Source organism: Ranitomeya imitator, chromosome 1 (genome assembly GCF_032444005.1).
Source record: "Ranitomeya imitator isolate aRanImi1 chromosome 1, aRanImi1.pri, whole genome shotgun sequence".
In the NCBI taxonomy this organism is placed as follows: Eukaryota; Metazoa; Chordata; class Amphibia; order Anura; family Dendrobatidae; genus Ranitomeya; species Ranitomeya imitator.
The window spans coordinates 984,450,568-984,473,272 of record NC_091282.1 but is presented as its reverse complement, the minus strand read 5'-3'; the positions used below and the strand labels follow the sequence as shown (position 1 = coordinate 984,473,272).

At 39.7% G+C, this 22,705-nt stretch overlaps 1 protein-coding gene across 1 annotated transcript; it reads left to right on the top strand.

The window, feature by feature from the left end:
- The first annotated feature begins 3,410 nt into the window (after nucleotides 1-3,410).
- Nucleotides 3,411-13,331, top strand: IL21 (interleukin 21). The gene is made up of 5 exons (XM_069743196.1): nucleotides 3,411-3,545; nucleotides 3,634-3,669; nucleotides 11,383-11,517; nucleotides 12,517-12,594; nucleotides 13,308-13,331. The coding sequence occupies exons 1-5, from the start codon at nucleotides 3,411-3,413 to the stop codon at nucleotides 13,329-13,331; spliced, it is 408 nt and encodes a 135-aa protein (XP_069599297.1).
- Nucleotides 13,332-22,705: the final 9,374 nt, after the last annotated feature.

The window sequence follows — 22,705 nt, the reverse complement described above, 5'->3', positions numbered from 1 at the left end:
TATTTATATATGTAAAATCAATGGTGTCATTAAAAAATATAACTCATTGCACAAAAACCAAGTGCTCATATTGCTATAATGATGAAAAAATACAACAGTTAAGGCTCCTGGAAGAAGGGGCGGAAAAAAATGAAAACGAAAAATGGAAAATCGCCTGGAGGTGAAGGGGTTAACCCTCAGGTGATTCATGAAATTGTATAACATTTTGCTGGGAAAATTAAGAAGTGCCATTTTTTCCACGGAAATGTTGCTTTGGCCCCAAGTTTTTAGTTTTCAAAAGGGCAAATAGTAGAAAAAATTGATACAATGATTTAAAAAAAAAAGTATTGACAATGTTTAGGGAAAGTTATGTTCTGCGCTGCACAAAAATATGGTTGACTAATAGGAATGATCAGAAAATACACTGACAGCATACTTATTAGAAACTTATACATATTTAAAAGAGCATTTTATATATACAGTGGGGCAAAAAAGTATTTAGTCAGTCAGCAATAGTGCAAGTTCCACCTCTTAAAAAGATGAGAGGCGTCTGTAATTTACATCATAGGTAGACCTCAACTATGGTAGACAAACTGAGAAAAAAAAATCCAGAAAATCACATTGTCTGTTTTTTTAACATTTTATTTGCATATTATGGTGGAAAATAAGTATTTGGTCAGAAACAAAATTTCATCTCAATACTTTGTAATATATCCTGTGTTGGCAATGACAGAGGTCAAACGTTTTCTGTAAGTCTTCACAAGGTTGCCACACACTGTTGTTGGTATGTTGGCCCATTCCTCCATTCAGATCTCCTCTAGAGCAGTGATGTTTTTGGCTTTTCGCTTGGCAACACGGACTTTCAACTCCCTCCAAAGGTTTTCTATAGGGTTGAGATCTGGAGACTGGCTAGGCCACTCCAGGACCTTGAAATGCTTCTTACGAAGCCACTCCTTCGTTGCCCTGGCGGTGTGCTTTGGATCATTGTCATGTTGAAAGACCCAGCCACGTTTCATCTTCAATGCCCTTGCTGATGGAAGGAGGTTTGCACTCAAAATCTCACGATACATGGCCCCATTCATTCTTTCATGTACCCGGATCAGTCGTCCTGGTCCCTTTGCAGAGAAACAGCCCCAAAGCATGATGTTTCCACCACCATGCTTTACAGTAGGTATGGTGTTTGATGGATGCAACTCAGTATTCTTTTTCCTCCAAACATGACAAGTTGTGTTTCTGCCAAATAGTTCCAGTTTGGTTTCATCAGACCATAGGACATTCTCCCAAAACTCCTCTGGATCATCCAAATGCTCTCTAGCAAACTTCAGACGGGCCCGGACATGTACTGGCTTAAGCAGTGGGACACGTCTGGCACTGCAGGATCTGAGTCCATGGTGGTGTAGTGTGTTACTTATGGTAGGCCTTGTTACATTGGTACCAGCTCTCTGCAGTTCATTCACTAGGTCCCCCCGCGTGGTTCTGGGATTTTTGCTCACCGTTCTTGTGATCATTCTGACCCCACGGGGTGGGATTTTGCATGGAGCCCCAGATCGAGGGAGATTATCAGTGGTCTTGTATGTCTTCCATTTTCTAATTATTGCTCCCACTGTTGATTTTTTCACTCCAAGCTGGTTGGCTATTGCAGATTCAGTCTTCCCAGCCTGGTGCAGGGCTACAATTTTGTTTCTGGTGTCCTTTGACAGCTCTTTGGTCTTCACCATAGTGGAGTTTGGAGTCAGACTGTTTGAGGGTGTGCATAGGTGTCTTTTTATACTGATAACAAGTTTAAACAGGTGCCATTACTACAGGTAATGAGTGGAGGAAAGAGGAGACTCTTAAAGAAGAAGTTACAGGTCTGTGAGAGCCTGAAAACTTGATTGTTTGTTTCTGACCAAATACTTATTTTCCACCATAATATGCAAATAAAATGTTAAAAAAACAGACAATGTGATTTTCTGGATTTTTTTTTCTCAGTTTGTCTCCCATAGTTGAGGTCTACCTATGATGTAAATTACAGACGCCTCTCATCTTTTTAAGTGGTGGAACTTGCACTATTGCTGACTGACTAAATACTTTTTTGCCCCACTGTATATAGCAACTTATACTTATAAGCTTATACTTATTAAAAAGATCCCCTCCATCCATGAGCGCAGTGATTGCTAAAGGGTCATTCAGAAGTCAATTTTTCTCTTATGAGCTCTGTGTTGTTCACAGATAGCACTCATATGAAACTTGGACCAAACTCAAGTGAAGCTCAGATGACACGTTGATGAAAGTGTGATAAAACTGAACAAAATCACTGAAGAAACTAGGAACGTTTTCCTCATACATGAAAAGCATGGAAGTCTGAATGATCCCTAAGCGAGCTGGAAGGAGACAGGTGGGACTATCTGCTCATTACTACACTATTAGCCAAACAGGACATATGTTTGGGGGAATGGGCCTGTCCACAAACTTTAGTCAAGTTAGTGGCATTTTTGCTTGCATTTTTTTTGCCAAAAATTATGTTGCTTGATGTTACATAACATTATAGATAGTGTTTGCACGATTTTAAATTTCACTATATTTTGATTTGTAAGATTTTTGTGCTCAAAGTTATCTTTTTAATTTACTTGATGTTGGTAAAAGGCAGGAAAATTCAATGAACAAGGACAAGATAAAAATCCTGCCAAAAACGCATTTGAAAAAGAGCATAAATAAGCTTGTGACATTAAAGAAAAATTGCATTTTACACGCAGTTTCAAATAATAGAAAAAAACACTGTTCAAAGAATCCTTATTACTAGCTTCAAAGTAAAACATTTCTCACAGTAATTTAGTATAAGGATTTAGAAGCCAGGGACAATTTTCTATAATTGCTGAAGAAGGCGCACTAACATACTTTAAAAAAAGACAATAATGATAAATATTTCTTTTAAACTTTATATTAACAGATATTAATTTAAAAAAAAAAGATAAAACAAGTTAACACAATTTTCTTTGACTCTCTTCATTCATACAACCATTTAAACATGTTGGTCTTCACTTGACCAAATTTTATAAAAAATTGTCAAGAGAATCAGTAAAATATTATTAGTCAATTAGGTTAAGCTGGATTTTAAAATGTCCCAAAAGTATAGTGGAAAATAGTTATTTTCTCCTACCCACACCTGAGTCAGGTGAATTTCTTGTATTATATGCTGGAATTCACAATTTGTGTTCTTTTCCCTCCCCGTTCATTAACTTCTGTCTCCACCCACCACCCACACGTACGAATAGACGTACACATAGCCAGTGGAAAAGAAAAACGATTACTCATTCATCCATTCTGCAAAGCTTTCCACAAGAAATGGGTGGGACCTATGATTCTGTCAATTGCAGATAAATTGGTATGTTGTCAATATGAGATCATTCAAAATTCAATTCTGAGTGAACACCAGAAGAGTTTGTAGAGACATGGGCAAAATGCTATTAAAATGCTTGTGTTTCCTGGCATTAACTGTTCTCTTACATGCAGCTTCACTAAACATCTATCGATGTCGAGAAATCCAGAAAGTGGTCAAAAAGATCAATCAGATTGCCAATAAAACCGTAAGTATAAACTTCTTTGCATTCACTGCTACTTTGATGCTGTGATTGTGCAAATCTAATGCAAAATGTCATGTTTTTCTTTCTCCAGCATCCGCTTTCTTTTCATGTACCAACTGATGTGAAGGTAAGAAGAACTTATTAATTCAATTATAAATTAGAGTTCTTTTTGCTCTTTTCGCTGAAGGTATAATACGTTTTACCATAAGTATTTGCTCTCTTGCTGGTGGTAACTAACTTTTCCTGGACTTTCACTATTAATAAATAATATTGTGTTGTTAGAAATCGAACTAATAGTATTATGTTCCCTTGTAGACTTTATTATCCCCTCTAACTCAAAACTTTAATCAGTTTCATATCAGTGTCTACAGAAATTATACATTTGCTGTAAAAATAATCTGAGTTCAAATAGTGGTCATATAGTAACTATTAAGCCGTGATATGATTCTATTGTGTTTCTAGTCGAAATGATATTTTAGACAATTTTGTAAATTCTTAAAAATTCTACTAAGCTATGAGTCATTACTACAACTCTTCATCCACCTACATTGTTAAGTCTGATGATTAAAGCACATTAAAGAGGTCTGTCCTTTAGTTATGCTTTTCAAGAATAGATGTCAAGGTAAAAAAGAAAAAAGTCATATTGTTAAATTTAAATTGCTAACAGGATTTCATAATCTCAGACTCAATTTTAATTTTCTGAATATTTAATTAACAAATATTTCAGAAAGCTGTCAATAAATACAAAAGTGAATTAATCAAATATTTAATCTAATGTAAAATAAATTTGGGAATTACTAGTGATTTGTGAACATGATTAGATAAAGCTTTATCCGAGCATGCTCGTGTGTTTCGTGGTTGAAAAAAATATGTTCAAGTTCATGCATTTGCATGTCTCGTAGCTGTTTGACAGTCTCAACCCATGCAGGGATTGCCTGACAAACAGGCTATCTATGCATGTGTGGTGGCTGTAGAACAGCCGCGGGGACTCAAAAATATTTTTTTGAGCATGCTGAAAACACTCGGTTAGCACCCAAGCGTGTTCGGATCACACCTTATCCGAGCACATTCACTCAACACTGGCAATTACCCATAAGAGTAATTAAATAGTCTATTTGTGTATAGTTTTATAACAAGCCCCAGACTTACCGTGTCAGAGGAAAAAGCATTTTTCATTTTAGTTACAGCCTAAAGTAGAGCAATGTGCCACATATAGAAAACACAGGAGTTCAGTTACTGCTTTTAGCGATTATACACAAAGCAAAACAGAAACGTGTGTAATGAGTAATACAGTTTTCTTGCATACACATGCAACAAACACAACCGCAAACACCAACCATGTGCACAAGAAGGTTTTTTTTTTCAAAAAGAAGATGTTCAAATAGGATGTCTTATACTTACATTAACCACAAAGAATGAAACTCATTGCTCTACTAATATATGACATGGCTAAACAGGCAGATATATGCAGAGGGGTTTCTGAGAGATGACATTTGGCTGCGACTCATAACTTATGTTACCATACATATAATATATGTAATTACATGAGTAAAAGAACAGAACTTCATGTATAAAGTAGGTAGTCAGGGTCCTATAGGTATACAGTAGATTTCAGCTTTAATTTATTTAGGTACAGATTAGGAATTGATCTGGTAGATTTATTCAGAGCAAATTGTCCATGTTTTTTATTTACATATACATGGTTTAATATCTTCAAAAAAGAGGAGTATATTAAGTGACACTCATTTACATACCTATATTAATTGGTCTTAGATAAAACTGTTAAACGTGTGTTTAACAAGTGGTTGTACAGGAGAAAGAGGATAGCCTTAAAGTGTTTTTTTTTTTCAGTTTCAACATGTTATCACCCATAGGCAAGCAGAGCGATAAAACAATTACCTGAGCTTGTACGCACCGTTCCCTACTCTTGCAGTGGGTCTCTGTTGCTGCCCAAGTCTCTGTTTACAAGCTGAAGCAGTAATATCATCATGACTACAGAGCACCACTGCAGCCAATCACTGAATTCAGCTTCTTGGTCAATGTAGACAGCACTAGCTACTGAGCTATATGATTGGCTCCCGCGGTGATGTGCATGTTAGTACTGCAGCCTGTAAATAGAGACTGGGGCAGAAAGTTGTCATCGGTACAGAGAAATGCGAGTATCAGCTAAGCTTACTGTTTTTCCCACTGTTAACCTAAGGGCCATAAGATGTTAAACCCAGAAAACCACTTTAAATGGTGGCAGTCAAAAAGACAACCATTCTGATGAAGAAAGAAAAAAACGAAAATTCATCTTTCACAGCACAAGTCAGACTGCCAGCTCACTTGGGGCTATTATACAGGATTACAAGTCATAAAATGGCCAAAAATAGTGTGATCCTAATATACAGCCTATTCTAAACAGTCACATGAGACAAGTACACGTTAATATTTTTTGCTCAAGAGGAAGTCGAATGTCCATCTTGAAATTTATAATAATGATTTTTATGGCTTTTGCCTTCCTCCAGATCCTCACTATAGGATTTTAGGCTTTTTTTCAGTAGTAGAAAGCATATAATATCCTTATACAGCCCCAGGTTTAGATCCCGGTCATTGGTTGTAAGGCTCTGAATTACTTACATATCTGTATACCTGTATATTTGTTCATACAAGGCAGGAGTTCAAATAATGGCCTCAGGATCAAAATGAAATACACGGAATATAGCAGAGTGCCAGTAGTGTTCATTATGAATTTCTTAATCTTGATTGTCTATATTGATCTATATACAGTAGTCTATATTTGTACTATATTGTACAAAAATACTTTTTTTCAGAACCATTTATACCATGCTGATAAATATCTAGGGCTAAAGAAAAATGGACCTTTTAAACAAAGTGTTGAAACATTTTTAAGAGAAACTATTTTGTAACTTGTCGAAGGGGAAATCTAAGACTGAGACTAAGTTAGAGATCGAAAATGAGAAAAAGACCGATACCCAGAGACCGCGACTGTTGGAGACCGAGAGTGAGACAGGGAAACACAGAGCATGAGACAGAAGGAGACCTTTGCATGATTGCTAAAGATATACTGTAAACTATAAAATTTTCCCACTCATTGTTTTTTTGAATAGCCATTTCCATTGAAAGAGTGTGCTCCTTTACTGAACTTATACTGTAACAGGCTGCTTTAGTATAGCAAAAAAAGAAACCATGAAGAAATTACAAAGAGATATAGCTAATAAAATCCTACTGCTTTATGTATACAGCTATTATGGAGACCTACATGGTAAAATGGGGCAATAAAGTAGTGGTTTCATAACAGTTTTAAGCCTTTAGTCCCAGAAGATGTTTATTTTTAGGCATTTATTTTTGTAGGATGTTTTACCATAAAGCATAGGGTCACTTAAAGGAATGAAAATTTCCAGGTATTCCTATCTTATAATAGTAAAACAACATGAAAATAATGATAAGTTGTTACTAACATGTGGGACCCCTGCTGATCTTGAGAATATAGGAACCAAGAGACAGCACACTTCAGTTAATCCATTGTCAGCAAAGGGTCAATATCTGGGGCTGAGCACTTCTCTAGTACTAAAATGCCATTATGGCTGCAGCAGTCAACTACCATCAATCAGTAAATGATAGCTTGTTCTAGCATATATGCAATCACTTCACATGGTTGGAAAACCCCTTTACTAGTGTTTTGCTAATAGAATATATATTCTGAAATCAGACCATTTACAAGCCCTGTTAAGTCACAATCCAAATTTCCTGCCATAACTGGTAAAATCAGCCAGCAGTCAACAGGTTGCCATAAAAGAACTGTTAGTTTGTTGATGGGAAATTGAAAACCAGCATTCTGAAAATGCTTACATCTTCACAGAAATAGGTCGTTTATCAAGACTGCCATTTATTTTGTGCCAAATTTATTAAGATGCAATTAGTTATTAATAAATTTGATGAATCATTGAGCTATCAGTTCAAAAGATGTTTCTCGCACAGTGTTGGACTTTCTTCATTGCATCCAATTTTGCAACTATTTATTGAAGAAAATTAGCTTGGAAAATAATAAACTCCTCCAAAGGCTGTAATAGCCTCCCTGTCCTGAACCTATATCAGGCATCTATTCAGGCTGGTCAAAGTCTAAATTCGACACATTCAACCGGATGGATTTTCTGCTATTTAAAGTACAAAGAATTAACACAAATATGTATATCGCTGGTTTATACTGTTCACTTTTGATTTCCTGGGGGCTTTCTCTGCCTCTGATCTGTGCGTCCACAACAAATGATACTTTGTGCTGTGCTTTTGACTTTCTATCAATATTGCTATACAGCATTTTACTTTCGTATAGCTCCATCAGCTATTTTTTGCGTGTTTGTATGATTTGAAACAAGCTGATTCGAGTGGAAATATATGCCATGATGCACATATTTCCAGCTCAGTTACTGTAAAATATTCTCATAAAACAGAAATTGTGGTTTCCTAGGACGTTAGAACTTTCTTAGTGTCAACGTTCCTCACAGAATGCAAATTAAATACCTAACAGAGCTCACCTGTCAACGTCTGACTGAGTGAGAAAAAAGGAAAATTCAGCTCACCCCTTTTGATGCTTTCATAGTCCTTGAAAGAGATCCGAGCACGGACAAGCATCTCTGCTACACGCTGAATGCCCTAATGCCATGCTGTACGGCATTTCACCGGCTCATGTCCAGCAGCCGTTTTTCCTTTCTTCTTTTTTGTTTTTAAAATTCTGAATTAAAGAATTTTTGATTTTACTTCCGAGCTGGATTTCTCTTCTTTCCTGTTATAACATATGACTGAGTACCAATTAGCATTAGTCTTTGTAAGCAAACCACTAAGGCTATGTTCATAATGAGGTTTGTGGAGGAAATTTCCTTCCAAAACCATTTTGAAAGCTTTTTGAAAACCATTCCAATTCATTGATAAGGGAAATCCACTTTGCTGTTCACATGAGGAATTTTCAGCTTTTTTTTCTATAAGGTTTTGAAAAAAAAAAGAATCCTGAAGGAAATGTCTTCAAATTTGCCACTATCCAATCAAAAAGTTGCAAAGAAGATTTCAGGAAAAAAAAAGACCTGGGCATCTTAAAGGAAAAAAAAAGACATTTCAAAACCTCTTTATGACTGTAATAGGAAATGCTTCAGGAAAAGAAAAATGCCTCCAATAAACCTAATGATTTTTGAACTCTGCTAAAATTATCAGTGTGAGCATAGCCTTAGAATGTACTGCCATACTGCAGTTGCTTCATAAGATTGCCATAAGTTCCCATATATTTATGGCAAGCACAGGTGAAGGCATGGGTTCTTGACAATGTGGCAACAACCTACATACCTACATGCCTAACAACTAACAGGCAAGTAGCTACTAATTGTCTGCCTGTTCTACCCGACACCGACTCTGAGCTGTCACAGACCACTCCTGACGATGATTCTGCTGCTTAATGTCACCATCCCAGGTCTTCCTCTTCTGAGCTGCTCTGCTGATGTGGTGTGTCTGCCGACATCATGCTGATTGACATCCGGCTTTCCACAATTAGGCAATGAGGAGAAGACTGTTAATCAGCACGATTTCAGCAGTCACACCTCATCAACAGAGAGGAAGAGAAGCAGCTGCTGTGTGGAAGTAACGGAAGCAACGGAATCGCTGGGAGGAGCAGTCTGTGACCACTCTGACCCGGCAGAGATCGGCGCCGGGCACAGCAGGCAAGTAGTTAGAAACTCATCTACTTTGCTGCAACTACAATATTCTGCAGACTTTGCATGTAAATCTGGATGTAAAATCTGAGGAGAATCTGCTACGGGGGAACATAAGCAATCAATCAATTATCACAAAGAAGTTTGAGAAAAAAAACTGCACTTTAATTTTAAATATTGTGATTCGTATCAGAACGTTATATGACTATATATTTCCATAGATTCATTAGACCCCACTTTCCATATTTCCTATTATGATTTTTTACAAAACCCAAGATAAAAACAATAATAAGCGAATACCCTGCAGTAAATAAATAAACAAACAGCTATAGTGCATGAAAATAATATAGGGTGCTTAGTTAACATAATTTTGATCAAAAAAAAGAGAAAGCCATCCCACCACACCATGGTGACCCTATTTGGGAGAGTCCCAACCTCTAGTATTAAAACTTTACAATTTTTCAAGTGACGTGCATGTAGATAAGAGCTGAGTAAGACAGACCTGGCTAATGGGCACACAGACATGGGGAATCACATGAATGTAATGTCCAGCTTGAGGAAAAGGCAGGCCACACCTTTATTTGCACTTACTGCAAACAGACTGAAACAAAAAACCTAAAGAGATGAATTGAAATATAAGTTGTTGTGCATGCAGCGTGTAGGCACAAGTTCACACTGGCCACTAAACAGATAAAACCCAAGATAAAAATATAATAAGCACATCCTCTGCAGTAAAATAAACAGCAATAGTGCATGAAAATAAAATAGGGTGCTTAGTTAACATAATTCATTTTGATTAAAAAAATGTAAAAGCCATCCGACCACGTCACAATGACTGCATTTTAATTTTAAATACTGTAATTTGCATGAGGACTTTATATGACTATATATTTCCACAGATTCATTAGACCCCACTTTCCATATTTCCTATTATGATTTCTTAAGAATATTTGTGGTTAGAACATTTTAATTAGAACTAAAAATTTTGAATAGGAATTTTGGTTCTCAGTTTCAAGTAGATTCATAGCTTTTTCCACATGTTGTGACTTAAACAGCCATCAAAAGTCATGGCTATTACATCATATGCAGTAAATCAACCTGCTTTCACTTGTTTTCTCAGTTAAAACGTCAATAGTTCCACCTGCCGTAGAAACCTGAAACAGGAAGCATAGAGCTTTACTGTAGCTGCTTTATATCTGTATTTATTTAAGTCATTTTAATGGCAGCAGCAAACAGAATTTTGTGATACATGTACAATGTTTATTGTACATCATACTCAGAATTGTAAATCATTATCCTATATAGATGTATATTACCTATTGCTAGGTTTGAACCACCTATCTAAGCTAACCTTACATTTGACAAAGAAAAAAAAATGAGTCTTTTAATGACCTCCTATTTTAAAGGATTCTTTTTTAGGAGCGTACTGCTTCTTTGCCTTCTATCTTCATGATTGCAGCAAGAAGTCCACTTTTGAAGGCTGACAGTTTGGATTAGAGACATAGTCATGCCGCGAGACCCAAACTGTGCACTCTACCATGCTGATAGCAGAGGCAGCTTTGCCTCGGCAGCATCAGAGGAACAAATGAGGACTGAAGCTGACTTGCTTCAGAGCAGCACTTGCAATCTCTAAAGGAGAGAGCTTGAAAGCATGCACTCCTTCCCTAGGAAGCTGGTCAACTCTGATACACAGCAGGGTTGGCTTATAACTTGAGACAACCCATTTGAGAAGAGATTTCTTGTTTTTTAGTAGTTTTAATTAGTAATTGTGTATTTTAATTCCTACTCAACCTTAACTCCTTAGTTTAGAGATTACGCTATATTGCTGTTAACCAAGCTCCACGTCTCAAAATCTAAAGTGTCCCTGAAGTTGGCTAACGTTCCAGATTAAATTGCTCTACTCTTCAGATTGTGCAACACAACAGCTTATTGTAAAGTTGTTCACAAGGGGATAAAATTGCAATTTCAATGCCAATCAATCATTAAATCAAGCTCAGCTTTTTTGGACATATGGTAAAAGTGAGTGTTCTAAAAACCTTGAGTTGAAGTCATGAGTGATGTATTTTTGCAATTCTTTTTTTATAATAGACATCAATACAGTTTTCATCATAACTCAATGTCTTCTGTTTCTCTCTGACTTTTAGGAAGAGTGCCTAGACACAGCTTTAAAGTGCTTTCAATCACAAGCTCACAAGTTACATGTAGCAACCAGAAAGAACAAACCAGATCTTGACAATTGTATAAGAAAAGTAAAGCTCAGCAACCCTCATGACCGTGAGGTAAGTCTTTTTTTCCAACAAATTACATATATAGTTCCATTATTCTGAAGTACTGATATGAAGATGCAATATAATAGGGGAGATTAATTACTGTACCGATGTCTTCTTGCACCAACATTTCTGGGTATGTGTGGCATGAGATGACCATGGATTTGCAATATTCTGACAGGAGATGTTTACGCTATACATGTCTATGTATGGGCACCCAGTTTGTTGTGATATTACTTGTAGCCTATCAAGGGTTTTGCCAACTGTACCTTGCATTTATAATATGAAAAAATGGAGTCCTTATTGAAATCTATGAAAAATTATGGGTGGACGCATCTGTATTTAGGTGATATCATATAGAATATCTAGAAAATAGCTCACTGATCATAGCACTCTTTTGCCTACAATATCCATATGTCCATCTATATATATATATATATATATATATATATATATATCAGAGATATAATGTAGTCTGCACTATGATCTATAGGACTGTAATTAGAAGCCTTTAGCAAGCAATCGTTTTTTCCAATCACTGGTTGGTCCATGAGGCTCGTGAGCTTCATGGACCAACCATTGACTGGTAAAATGATTGTTCGCTAAAGGCTTCTGATTATACTCCTATGGATCATAGTGCAGACTACATTATATTTCTAAAATATCTCCTGCATAATATATTGGCCAGTGAATACAAAGATTATGGGAGGAACTCATCATTCAGTCATTAAGAGGTGCACACAGCCATGAGCTGGAGTACATTTCTGCCACAGTTTACCACACGTTCTTGGGTTAATTATAGTGAATTTGTTGGGCTTTGCTAGACCACACACCCTCACACTGTGTTCCATCCATGTAAAGAAAAGTATCAGAGCTGGCATAAAAATGGGAAAATTCTCAAAGTTGATGCAATATGTGTGACTTTTATACACCGTGACTGTTTACTGATCCTGCTATCATGAAGTATCCACATTTTTTTGCTAAGTATAGTTATTATTTCTTTCATTTTAGAGCTGCACTCCTTGTTCTAATTACACTGAACAGAGCCCAGAAGTATTTCTGAATAGAATGGAGCTACTGTTGCAGAAGGTAAGCATAAAAGTACGCTAAAGCTCTAAAGGGCTTCAAAAGGTGTTCATTACCTGGGGATTGTACTCTGTAAATGTAACAAAATAAATCATAGTTACCTATTGTCACCCTCTTGGATGCAGCACAGGCCTCTCTGTTGTCTGTGCCGGTTCCAGAGGCATTCAACTAGCCATGGGACTGCAGCGGTTTGTCATGGGCTGCAGCGGTCAGGTGACGTGAACTGCGAGTCACCAGAAGAACATTCAATGAACTGTGGTTCAAGTCACCAGATCGCTGCTGCACAGCCACAGGGATCCTTTGTCTGGTTGATGCTGTCATCGCAGACTAAGACCCCAAAACTGCCTGCACTGGATCCAGAAGTTTGACAGCAGGTAAGTAGGATTTATTTGAATTTTATTGACTACAACACCCAGGTTTTAGGCACCGTTTGACCGAAAAGGGGTCAAGAAGACTAAAAATATCAAAACGAAAAATACCCCTAAAGATATATTTTTATTGACAATTACTGTTAAATGAACAAATATTCAGACACATTTGTTCATTTTAAAGTAATTGTCAGTAAAGTGTATTTTTAGGGGCATTATTCTTTTTGGTATTTCTAGGCATCTTTTACCTGCACAGCCTCTGTAATATCAGTATCTATTTTGTGCAATGTGTAGTACTATATGTATGCTAACAGCCAATAATATATGTTTGTTTTCCTTCTTTCATAGATTGTTAACAACTTCAAGTCATAACCCAACAAATTAACCTCTGAGCTCTCACGTCACTTGGATCAATCATTTGGCCATTAGCTAACAATACATAACAAGGTGAAAAGAAAAGGACCTGTCAAACTTGATTCTATTGGAACCCATGGATAACATTCACCTTTTATTGATATCAGGTTGCCCAAATTCAGGAGATTTCTATTCTAGTATAAAATATTTATTGGAGCCTATAGACACCAGGTTTTCATAAAGAACTCATTCCAGTCTGTTCAGGCCTGTATTCCTATCCATAGAGTACCGCTGGATAGCAGTATTCATGTAAAACATCATCAACATCTGTGTACTGGACTGTGATTTATCTATTTACAAGTAATACTCATCCCTTAGTTATCTCTTGTAATCGCAGTCAATAATAAGCAAACTCATCATTTAACAGGTACCAGGTACAGACACAGTCATATGAAAAAGGCCGCATATCTGTGTACAACACAACTCAGACATCCCATAACACTATACTACATTTAGCATAAGTCCTGGCCCATAAATAGAGTGACTATAATTAACAAGACGTTATCGCATTTTTGGGGGGATTGCAGCCGAGTAACATTTTTACAGTCTGCAATTATTTGATCTTTTGCTAGAAGTTTATCTATTACTGTGAATTGTAGATATACCAATATAAATGAATGGAATTGCAAACTGTGGGTTATGCTTAGCGTATGCTATGAGGTAGTACATGAGCTCCCCTGAAAGGTCACCTGTGTCCTACACCTCCCAGACTCTGCACACTTTACCCACAATGTTCCTTTAATAGACGTAAAAGCAAAAAAAAAAGAATTTTCCTTCTACTCTAAAAGTTTAGTTGATAGTTGCTAGTCCTCCATCTCTTAAACCAATACACATTTTTTAAGTTTAATCTCAAAATATTTAAGGTTTACCTGAAGTTGAGGCTGTGTGGTGAACTATTACTAATGGTTTAGCTAAATCCAGAAAGGATTCTGAGATGACATTGACAGTAGGACGAGAATCATAATCACTATCTACATGAAGTCAGCATTACTTCATTCCTGACTTTTTGTTTTTTACATTTTCCAGTATCTGGTAACATTTTCTTTCCAGTTTTGTAGGAAAACACAACATATTTATGTTTTATTAAAATATTTAAATTATTTAATCTAACTTATTTGATGAGGTGATGAGTAGTTTGGTTTAATATTACTGCCTTCTTGTAGCTCGGCTATCCTTTTTATTCTTACTGTTTTGTTCTTTACATGTGTTTTCTTTCTGGCAGTCTAGTACCTATAGACCTACTGAATGTTCTCAATTTATACAATGATCAGTTTGCATTACTTCATAATTTATAAACATAAATGCAGTTGTTTCTTCCTCCTGTGGAGGATAATAGTTTGGAGTGCAAAAATATAGGTATTTATAAATCATATTTGCAGAAACTATAAATGTGTCTGTGAAACACTGAGACGTTTCAACTGAGAAAAATATATGGAATGTGTTGATGTGCATTGATTCACAATGGCATTTTATTGTTTTGAGGCTTGTCTTTTGTATTAACTCATTAAACAATCTTATTATATATACCTTTGATGTCTCTATATTTTATTTTATTGTCATAAACGCTTGTTATTATAATGCATTTCTAATTTTATATGTCATGCTGCAACGCATCAATATGTTCTGAAAAAAAACTTTACAGTCACTTGAAAGATGACTACTGAGAATTTGTATGTCCTCTTGCACGATGGTTCATTTATCTTGTTTGTATACTATCAGTAATGTATCACGGAAATGGCAGTCTGCTTGGCGAATATCTTGCAATCTATGTTTAGCATATAGGTCTCTATTATTATTATTATTATTATTATTATAGATATAAAATATCACTTACTCTTATTCCATCAACTTCAGATGTAATTTCCATAATGGCTGCCTACTCCAACTTTTCACTAGTCATGTAATATTTGTACTTTCTTCTGATTTCTTGTCTTTCACCATAAGACACATTCTCTGTAACGATAAGGACACCTTTATCACTAATTTACATTGTACCTAAAGACCATTCATTCCTAATACACTGGACATAAACCCCATTATTTTCTCAGATTTCACACTTTAATTCATACCACACAAATCCTCTCAGCTTTCAGGGCCGGACTGGCCGTCTGGCATTTCTGTCAAATGCTTGAACGGCCGGTCCTTCTAATGGGCCTCTCGATATATCGCCCCCTCTATATTGTCAATGGGCGTTCAGGAGTTCACTTCAGCAGCCAGCATGCCCAGGCAGCATTAGCTTGCCTTGTGCATATGATTGCGCCACACTGCTGCCGCACTAGACAGGAGGAAGTGGGCTGTCTGATGTCCTGATCACTAGCTGCAGTGAGGTAATATAGAAATAGGATGGGGGGCTGCGGTGTGCTGTTCTGTGCTGCTCAGCTATGCCTCCACTGCAGCTTGTGATCAGGACATCAGACCGCCCACTTCCTCCTGTCTACTGTGATGGCAGGGCATGAAAGTATATACAAAGTACTGAAGATGCCTCTGATGGCAATGACAGAACATAGGGAAACTGCAGCAGTAAGTTTCTGTGTAATCGGGGATGGAGAATGGGCCCACAGTGCCACTGGTTGGGTGGGGGTGCACACATTTTTCTATACACTGATAATTTTTTTTGTGCACTGGGTTCAGCCATTCAACAAGGGGGCGTGCCATGCAAGAGAAGAATACTGACCAATGAGCATCAGATTGGTAGAAGAGCTGATTGGCCAGTGTTCCTGTCTTCCTGCACTGCACACCTCTGAGGAAGAGAGCCTGCAACTAAGCTGCAAGGTCAGCCATATCTACCTGTGTGTGCTTCCAGGGACAGATAGAGAAGCAGCTCAATTCCTCATGGTCACATCTTCTCCTGTTCAGGTCCACAGCCCCGGCAGAGAAGGAAAGAGGGGGTGAGGTGCTCAGAAAGTGCTTGCTGGGAGCAAGAGGAGCTGCACATGTATATCAGCCTCTCCTGCAGCACAGAGGAGTGTGTGTGTTGTGTGTGAAGTATCTGTAGTGTGTGTATGTTACTTGTAGGAGAGGTATCTGTAGTGTTTAAGTGTGTTACTTGTGTGTGAGGTATCTGTAGTGTGTGTATGTTACTTGTGTGTGAGGTATCTGTAGTGTGTGTATATGTTACTTGTGTGTGAGGTATCTGTAGTGTGTTACTTGTGTGTGAAGTATCTGTAGTCTGTGTATGTTACTTGTGTGTGAAGTATTTGTAGTGTTTGTGTGTTACTTGTTTGTGAAGTATCAATAGTGTGTGTATGTTACTTGTATGTGAAGTATCTGTAGTGTTTATGTGTGTTACTTGTGTGTGAGGTTTCTGTAATGTGTGTATGTTACTTGTGTGTGAAGTATCTGTAGTGTTTATGTCTGTTACTTGTGTGTGCGATTTCTGTAGTGTGTGTATGTTACTTGTGTGAGGTATCTGTAGTGTGTTACTTGTTTGTGAGGTATTTGTAGTCTGTGTATGTTACTTGTGTGAAGTATTTGTAGTGTTTGTGTGTTACTTGTGTGTGAAGTATATGTAGTGTGTATGTTAATTTTGTGTTAGGTATCTGTAGTGTGTTACTTGTTTGTGAAGTATCTGTAGTGTATATATGTTACTTGTGTGTGAAGTATCTGTAGTGTTTATGTGTGTTACTTGTGTGTGAGGTTTCTGTAATGTGTGTATGTTACTTGTGTGTGAGGTATCTGTAGTGTGTTACTTGTATGTGAAGTATCTGTAGTGTGTATATGTTACTTGTGTGTGAAGTATCTGTAGTGTTGATGTGTGGATGCGAGGAGATCTCCAGTGTGAAAGACTTGCTGAAGCGGTGTCAGTACAATAGGCATGCATCTTTGGTTTTTGAGAGGGATTACGGGAAGTACTACTCGCCCGACCCTTACAGAAGCTGCAAGATGTCAGTGAATAGTTAGATAGTGACGGGGCTGATGGACAGTATGGGGTCCCTGAGAAGGTCCAGATCAGGGATCTTGGAGGTCGTCAGTTCATACTACTCGCACCTCTTGGGAAGGAGGGAACTGGATCGTGACAGGATGTCGGCTTTCCTGGCTGGAGCTGTTCCTGAGCCAGGGGCTGACCTCTCGCTGGGCGGTTTGGCAGAAGCGATCAAAGAAGAGGAAGTGAGACTGGCGATCGAAAAAATCGCCAGGTCCGGATGGTTTAACATCCGAGTTCTTTAGGACCTTTAGGGACTTCTTGGTCCCCCTCTTGACTCAGGTCTTTAATGAGTGTCTGTCTTCGGGCACTGTTGTGAATTCTGTGGCTGAGTTCACTTCTGTGGTCACAAGTGGTATTGCAGTCTCTGGGCTTCCTCCCTCAGGTGTTTTGGTGAGCTCGTTGGCTGCCTTGCTATTTAGCTCCACCTGAGTCTGTCTTCCTTGCTCCTTGTCAATGTTCCAGTGTTGGATCTGAGCTACTGCATCTTTCCTTGGGCCTGCTGCTCTGCTAGATAAGTGCTTCTAGTTTGTTTTCTGTTTTTTCTGTCCAGCTTGCTATTAACTGTTGCTGGAAGCTCTGAGAAGCAAAGGGGTGCACCGCCGTGCTGTTAGTTCGGCACGGTGGGTCTTTTTGCCCCTTTGCGTGGTTTTCGTTTTAGGGTTTTTTGTAGACTGCATAGTTCTCTATGCTATCCTCGCTCTGTCTAGAATATCGGGCCTCACTTTGCTGAATCTATTTCATTCCTACGTTTGTCTTTTCATCTTGCTAACAGTCATTATATGTGGGGGGCTGCCTATTCCTTTGGGGTATTTCTCTGAGGTAAGTCAGGCTTGTATTTCTATCTTCAGGCTAGTCAGCTCCTCAGGCAGTGCCGAGTTGCATAGGTAGTTATAGGCGCAATCCACTGCTGCTTATAGTTGTGTGAGGATAGATCAGGTACTGCAGTCTACAGAGATTCCACGTCTCAGAGCTCGTCCTATTGTTTTTGGTTATTGCCAGATCTCTGTATGTGCGCTGATTACTGCACGCTGTGTTGCCTGATTGCCAGCCATAACAGTACAAGGAGCCACACCAATGATTCCCAATAGAGGGAAAAAAGAAATCCTGACATCATTTTTTTTTCTTAGCTCTGTCTTCAGTCTTTTTTTTCCCCTAGACATTAGAGTGCTTCAGGACACAGCTGTGGACATGGATATTCAGGCTCTGTGCTCCTCAATGGATAATCTCGTTGTAAATGTACAAAAGATTCAAGATACTATTGATCAGAAATCGATGCTAGAACCAAGAATTCCGATTCCTGATTTGTTTTTTGGTGACAGAACTAAGTTCCTGAGCTTCAGAAATAATTGTAAGCTATTTTTGGCCTTGAAACCTCATTCTTCTGGTAATCCTATTCAACAGGTTTTGATTATTATTTCTTTTTTGCGCGGCGACCCACAGGACTGGGCGTTTTCTCTTGCGCCAGGAGACCCTGCATTGAGAAATGTTGATGCGTTTTTCCTGGCGCTCGGATTGCTTTACGATGAGCCTAATTCAGTGGATCAGGCTGAGAAAAATCTGCTGGCTTTATGTCAGGGTCAGGATGATATAGAAGTATATTGTCGGAAATTTAGAAAGTGGTCAGTACTCACTCTGTGGAATGAATTTGCACTAGCGGCTTTGTTCAGAAAGGGTCTCTCTGAAGCTCTTAAGGATGTAATGGTGGGATTTCCTATGCCTGCTGGTTTGAATGAGTCCATGTCCTTGGCCATTCAGATCGGTCGTCGCTTGCGCGAGCGTAAATCTGTGCACCATCTGGCGGTATTGTCTGAGAGTAAACCTGAGCCTATGCAGTGCGACAGGACTATGACTAAAGTAGAACAGCAAGAACACAGACGTCTGAACAGACTGTGTTTCTATTGTGGTGATTCTACTCATGCTATTTCTAATTGTCCTAAACGCACTAGGCGGTTCGATAGCTCTGCCGTTATTGGTACTGTACAGTCCAAATTCCTTTTGTCCATTACCTTAATGTGCTCTTTGTCATCGTATTCTGTCATGGCGTTTGTGGATTCAGGCGCTGCCCTGAATCTGATGGATTTGGATTATGCTAAACGTTGTGGATTTTTCTTGGAGCCTATGCGGTGTCCTATTCCGTTGAGAGGAATTGATGCTACACCTTTGGCCAAGAATAAGCCTCAGTACTGGGCCCAGCTGACCATGTGCATGGCTCCTGCACATCAGGAAGTTATTCGCTTTCTGGTACTGCATAATTTGCATGATGTGGTCGTGTTGGGGTTGCCATGGCTACAAACCCATAATCCAGTATTGGATTGGAACTCTATGTCGGTAACCAGCTGGGGTTGTCAGGGAGTACATGGTGATGTTCCATTTTTGTCTATTTCGTCATCCATTCCTTCTGACATCCCAGAGTTCTTGTCGGACTTTCAGGATGTATTTGAAGAGTCCAAGTCTGATGCCCTACCTCCGCATAGGAATTGTGATTGTGCTATCGATTTGATTCCTGGTAGTAAATTCCCTAAGGGTCGTTTATTTAATTTGTCCGTACCTGAACACACCGCTATGCGCAGTTATGTGAAGGGTTCCCAGGAGAAGGCTCAGCTTTTCGCTAATCGCAGACGCCGTGTGGGACCCCGACTTCGTGTTGGGGATCTGGTTTGGTTATCTTCTCGTCATATTCCTATGAAGGTTTCCTCTCCTAAATTTAAACCTCGTTTTATTGGTCCGTATAGGATTTCTGAGATTCTCAATCCGGTGTCTTTTCGTCTGACCCTCCCAGACTCCTTTTCCATACATAATGTATTCCATAGGTCGTTGTTGAGGAGATACGTGGCACCTATGGTTCCATCTGTGGAGCCTCCTGCCCCTGTTTTGGTGGAGGGGGAATTGGAGTATATTGTGGAGAAGATTTTGGATTCTCGTGTCTCTAGACGGAAACTCCAGTATCTGGTCAAATGGAAGGGTTATGCTCAGGAAGATAATTCCTGGGTTTTTGCCTCTGATGTCCATGCCCCAGATCTTGTTCGTGCCTTTCATGTGGCTCATCCTGGTCGGCCTGGGGGTTCTGGTGAGGGTTCGGTGACCCCTCCTCAAGGGGGGGTACTGTTGTGAATTCTGTGGCTGAGTTCACTTCTGTGGTCACAAGTGGTATTGCAGTCTCTGGGCTTCCTCCCTCAGGTGTTTTGGTGAGCTCGTTGGCTGCCTTGCTATTTAGCTCCACCTGAGTCTGTCTTCCTTGCTCCTTGTCAATGTTCCAGTGTTGGATCTGAGCTACTGCATCTTTCCTTGGGCCTGCTGCTCTGCTAGATAAGTGCTTCTAGTTTGTTTTCTGTTTTTTCTGTCCAGCTTGCTATTAACTTTTGCTGGAAGCTCTGAGAAGCAAAGGGGTGCACCGCCGTGCTGTTAGTTCGGCACGGTGGGTCTTTTTGCCCCTTTGCGTGGTTTTCGTTTTAGGGTTTTTTGTAGACTGCATAGTTCTCTTTGCTATCCTCGCTCTGTCTAGAATATCGGGCCTCACTTTGCTGAATCTATTTCATTCCTACGTTTGTCTTTTCATCTTGCTAACAGTCATTATATGTGGGGGGCTGCCTATTCCTTTGGGGTATTTCTCTGAGGTAAGTCAGGCTTGTATTTCTATCTTCAGGCTAGTCAGCTCCTCAGGCAGTGCCGAGTTGCATAGGTAGTTATAGGCGCAATCCACTGCTGCTTATAGTTGTGTGAGGATAGATCAGGTACTGCAGTCTACAGAGATTCCACGTCTCAGAGCTCGTCCTATTGTTTTTGGTTATTGCCAGATCTCTGTATGTGCGCTGATTACTGCACGCTGTGTTGCCTGATTGCCAGCCATAACAGGGCACTCTGCCAAAATCATTACGGAGGTCAGCTTTGATCATTTTGTCAAAGGGTAAGTATCCGTCACGCATTGAGAATTGGCATCCCATAGCACTTCTCAATGTGGACAGAAAGGTTTTAGCTAAGATACTTTTCAACAGGCTGGTGAAGTTTGCACTGCAGATCCTTTCAGAGGCCCAGCACTGTTGCGTTCCTGGCCGTAGCACTTTCAGTGCTGTTCTGGGTGTCCGAGACGCCATGAAGCAAGGCAGGGTGGGCCTTTGGAAGGGGTTCTTGCTGACCCTGGATCAGGCAAAAGCCTTTGATCGGGTCAACCATGAGTGTTAGGGTTGGCGGAACGCACCAAATATATTTATTAGTAGTAATAGGTGCGTTCGCAACCCGGGATCCACCGTGCAGGAAAGAACACGCTGCTAAGTAAGGCGGTGAAGTATATTAGTATAAATGAACTCTGTTACTTCACAGAGTCCATTAGCAAAGAGAACGCTGTGCCCTGTTTAGCTCACAGAAGAACACAGCTACTTAGTAGAGCCAACAGCGGTCATGCAGTCAAATGCAAACATGCAACTCCTCACCGGTGGAGCCAGAATTCTAATGGCTATTAGCCAGCCCTGAATCCACACACATGAAACTCCTCGCCGGAGGTGCCAGCATTCTAGGGGCTTATTTCAGCCGGGTCCCTGAATGTACACACAAGAAACTCCTCGCCGGAGGTGCCAGCTTTCTAGGGGCTTATTTCAGCTGGGTCCCTGACTGCACACACATGACCACACTGGCGCTGAGCACATACATAGTTTACACTAGCGCATGGCCATGCGGTCATGCGATCCTTTTATAGCTGCAGCATATACAGGACCTTCCCAGTAGGACCAATGGGAGGCTGCCACAGAAGTTGAGCACCTTCAGGACCTTCCTGGAGAACCAATGGGATCTGAGCATGTGACCCTCGATCTCCAACGGGAGATCTTGCCCTGGGCATGCTCAGAAGGGGAAAAGCAGGACTTAGTCCCAAAAGCATCTGCTTGCCGCTGCCCAGCACTGGCTTCAATGGCAGAAGCTGGAAAAGCAGCAGTAACCCTTTGCACAGAGTGAGACTGAGCAAGAAGCTGGGACTGACGTCTCCGCTGAGCAGGTTCCACTGTGGCTGATGCAGAATGGGAGACCGCAGTGGACATGGTTCAAGATTCCCCCTGTGCAGCGATGGGAACTCGACTCCTAACAACGAGTACCTCTGGTCCACTCTTTTGAGGTATGGTCTGCCTGGAGGGTTTGTGGACTGGTTTAAGACCTTGTACGCAGGGGCTGAGACTTTCCCTCCGGTAAAGGTGTGGATTGGACAACCTTTCGGGGCAGGATCTGGTGTCTGCCAGGGCTGTCTTTGCTTTACACGTTTGCGATCAATCCATTCCTCAGAAGAGTCGATTGTGGACCGTTGGAGGGGGTGAGGATGGGCGGGGTGGTGCCGGAGGCTATCGTAAGGGTAGTGGCCTACGCGGACAACATCACCATCTTTGTTCTTCGCAAGAGGAGACGATGGTGGTGATGTCAGAAGTGG

Bases quoted from the DNA above. Each gene is read 5' to 3' on its own strand.
- IL21 (XM_069743196.1), top strand. From the start codon at position 3,411: ATGGGCAAAATGCTATTAAAATGCTTGTGTTTCCTGGCATTAACTGTT. The intron at 11,518-12,516 runs GTAAGTCTTTTT...CTTTCATTTTAG, and splicing joins GCAACCCTCATGACCGTGAG to AGCTGCACTCCTTGTTCTAA. The intron at 12,595-13,307 runs GTAAGCATAAAA...CTTCTTTCATAG, and splicing joins TGGAGCTACTGTTGCAGAAG to ATTGTTAACAACTTCAAGTC.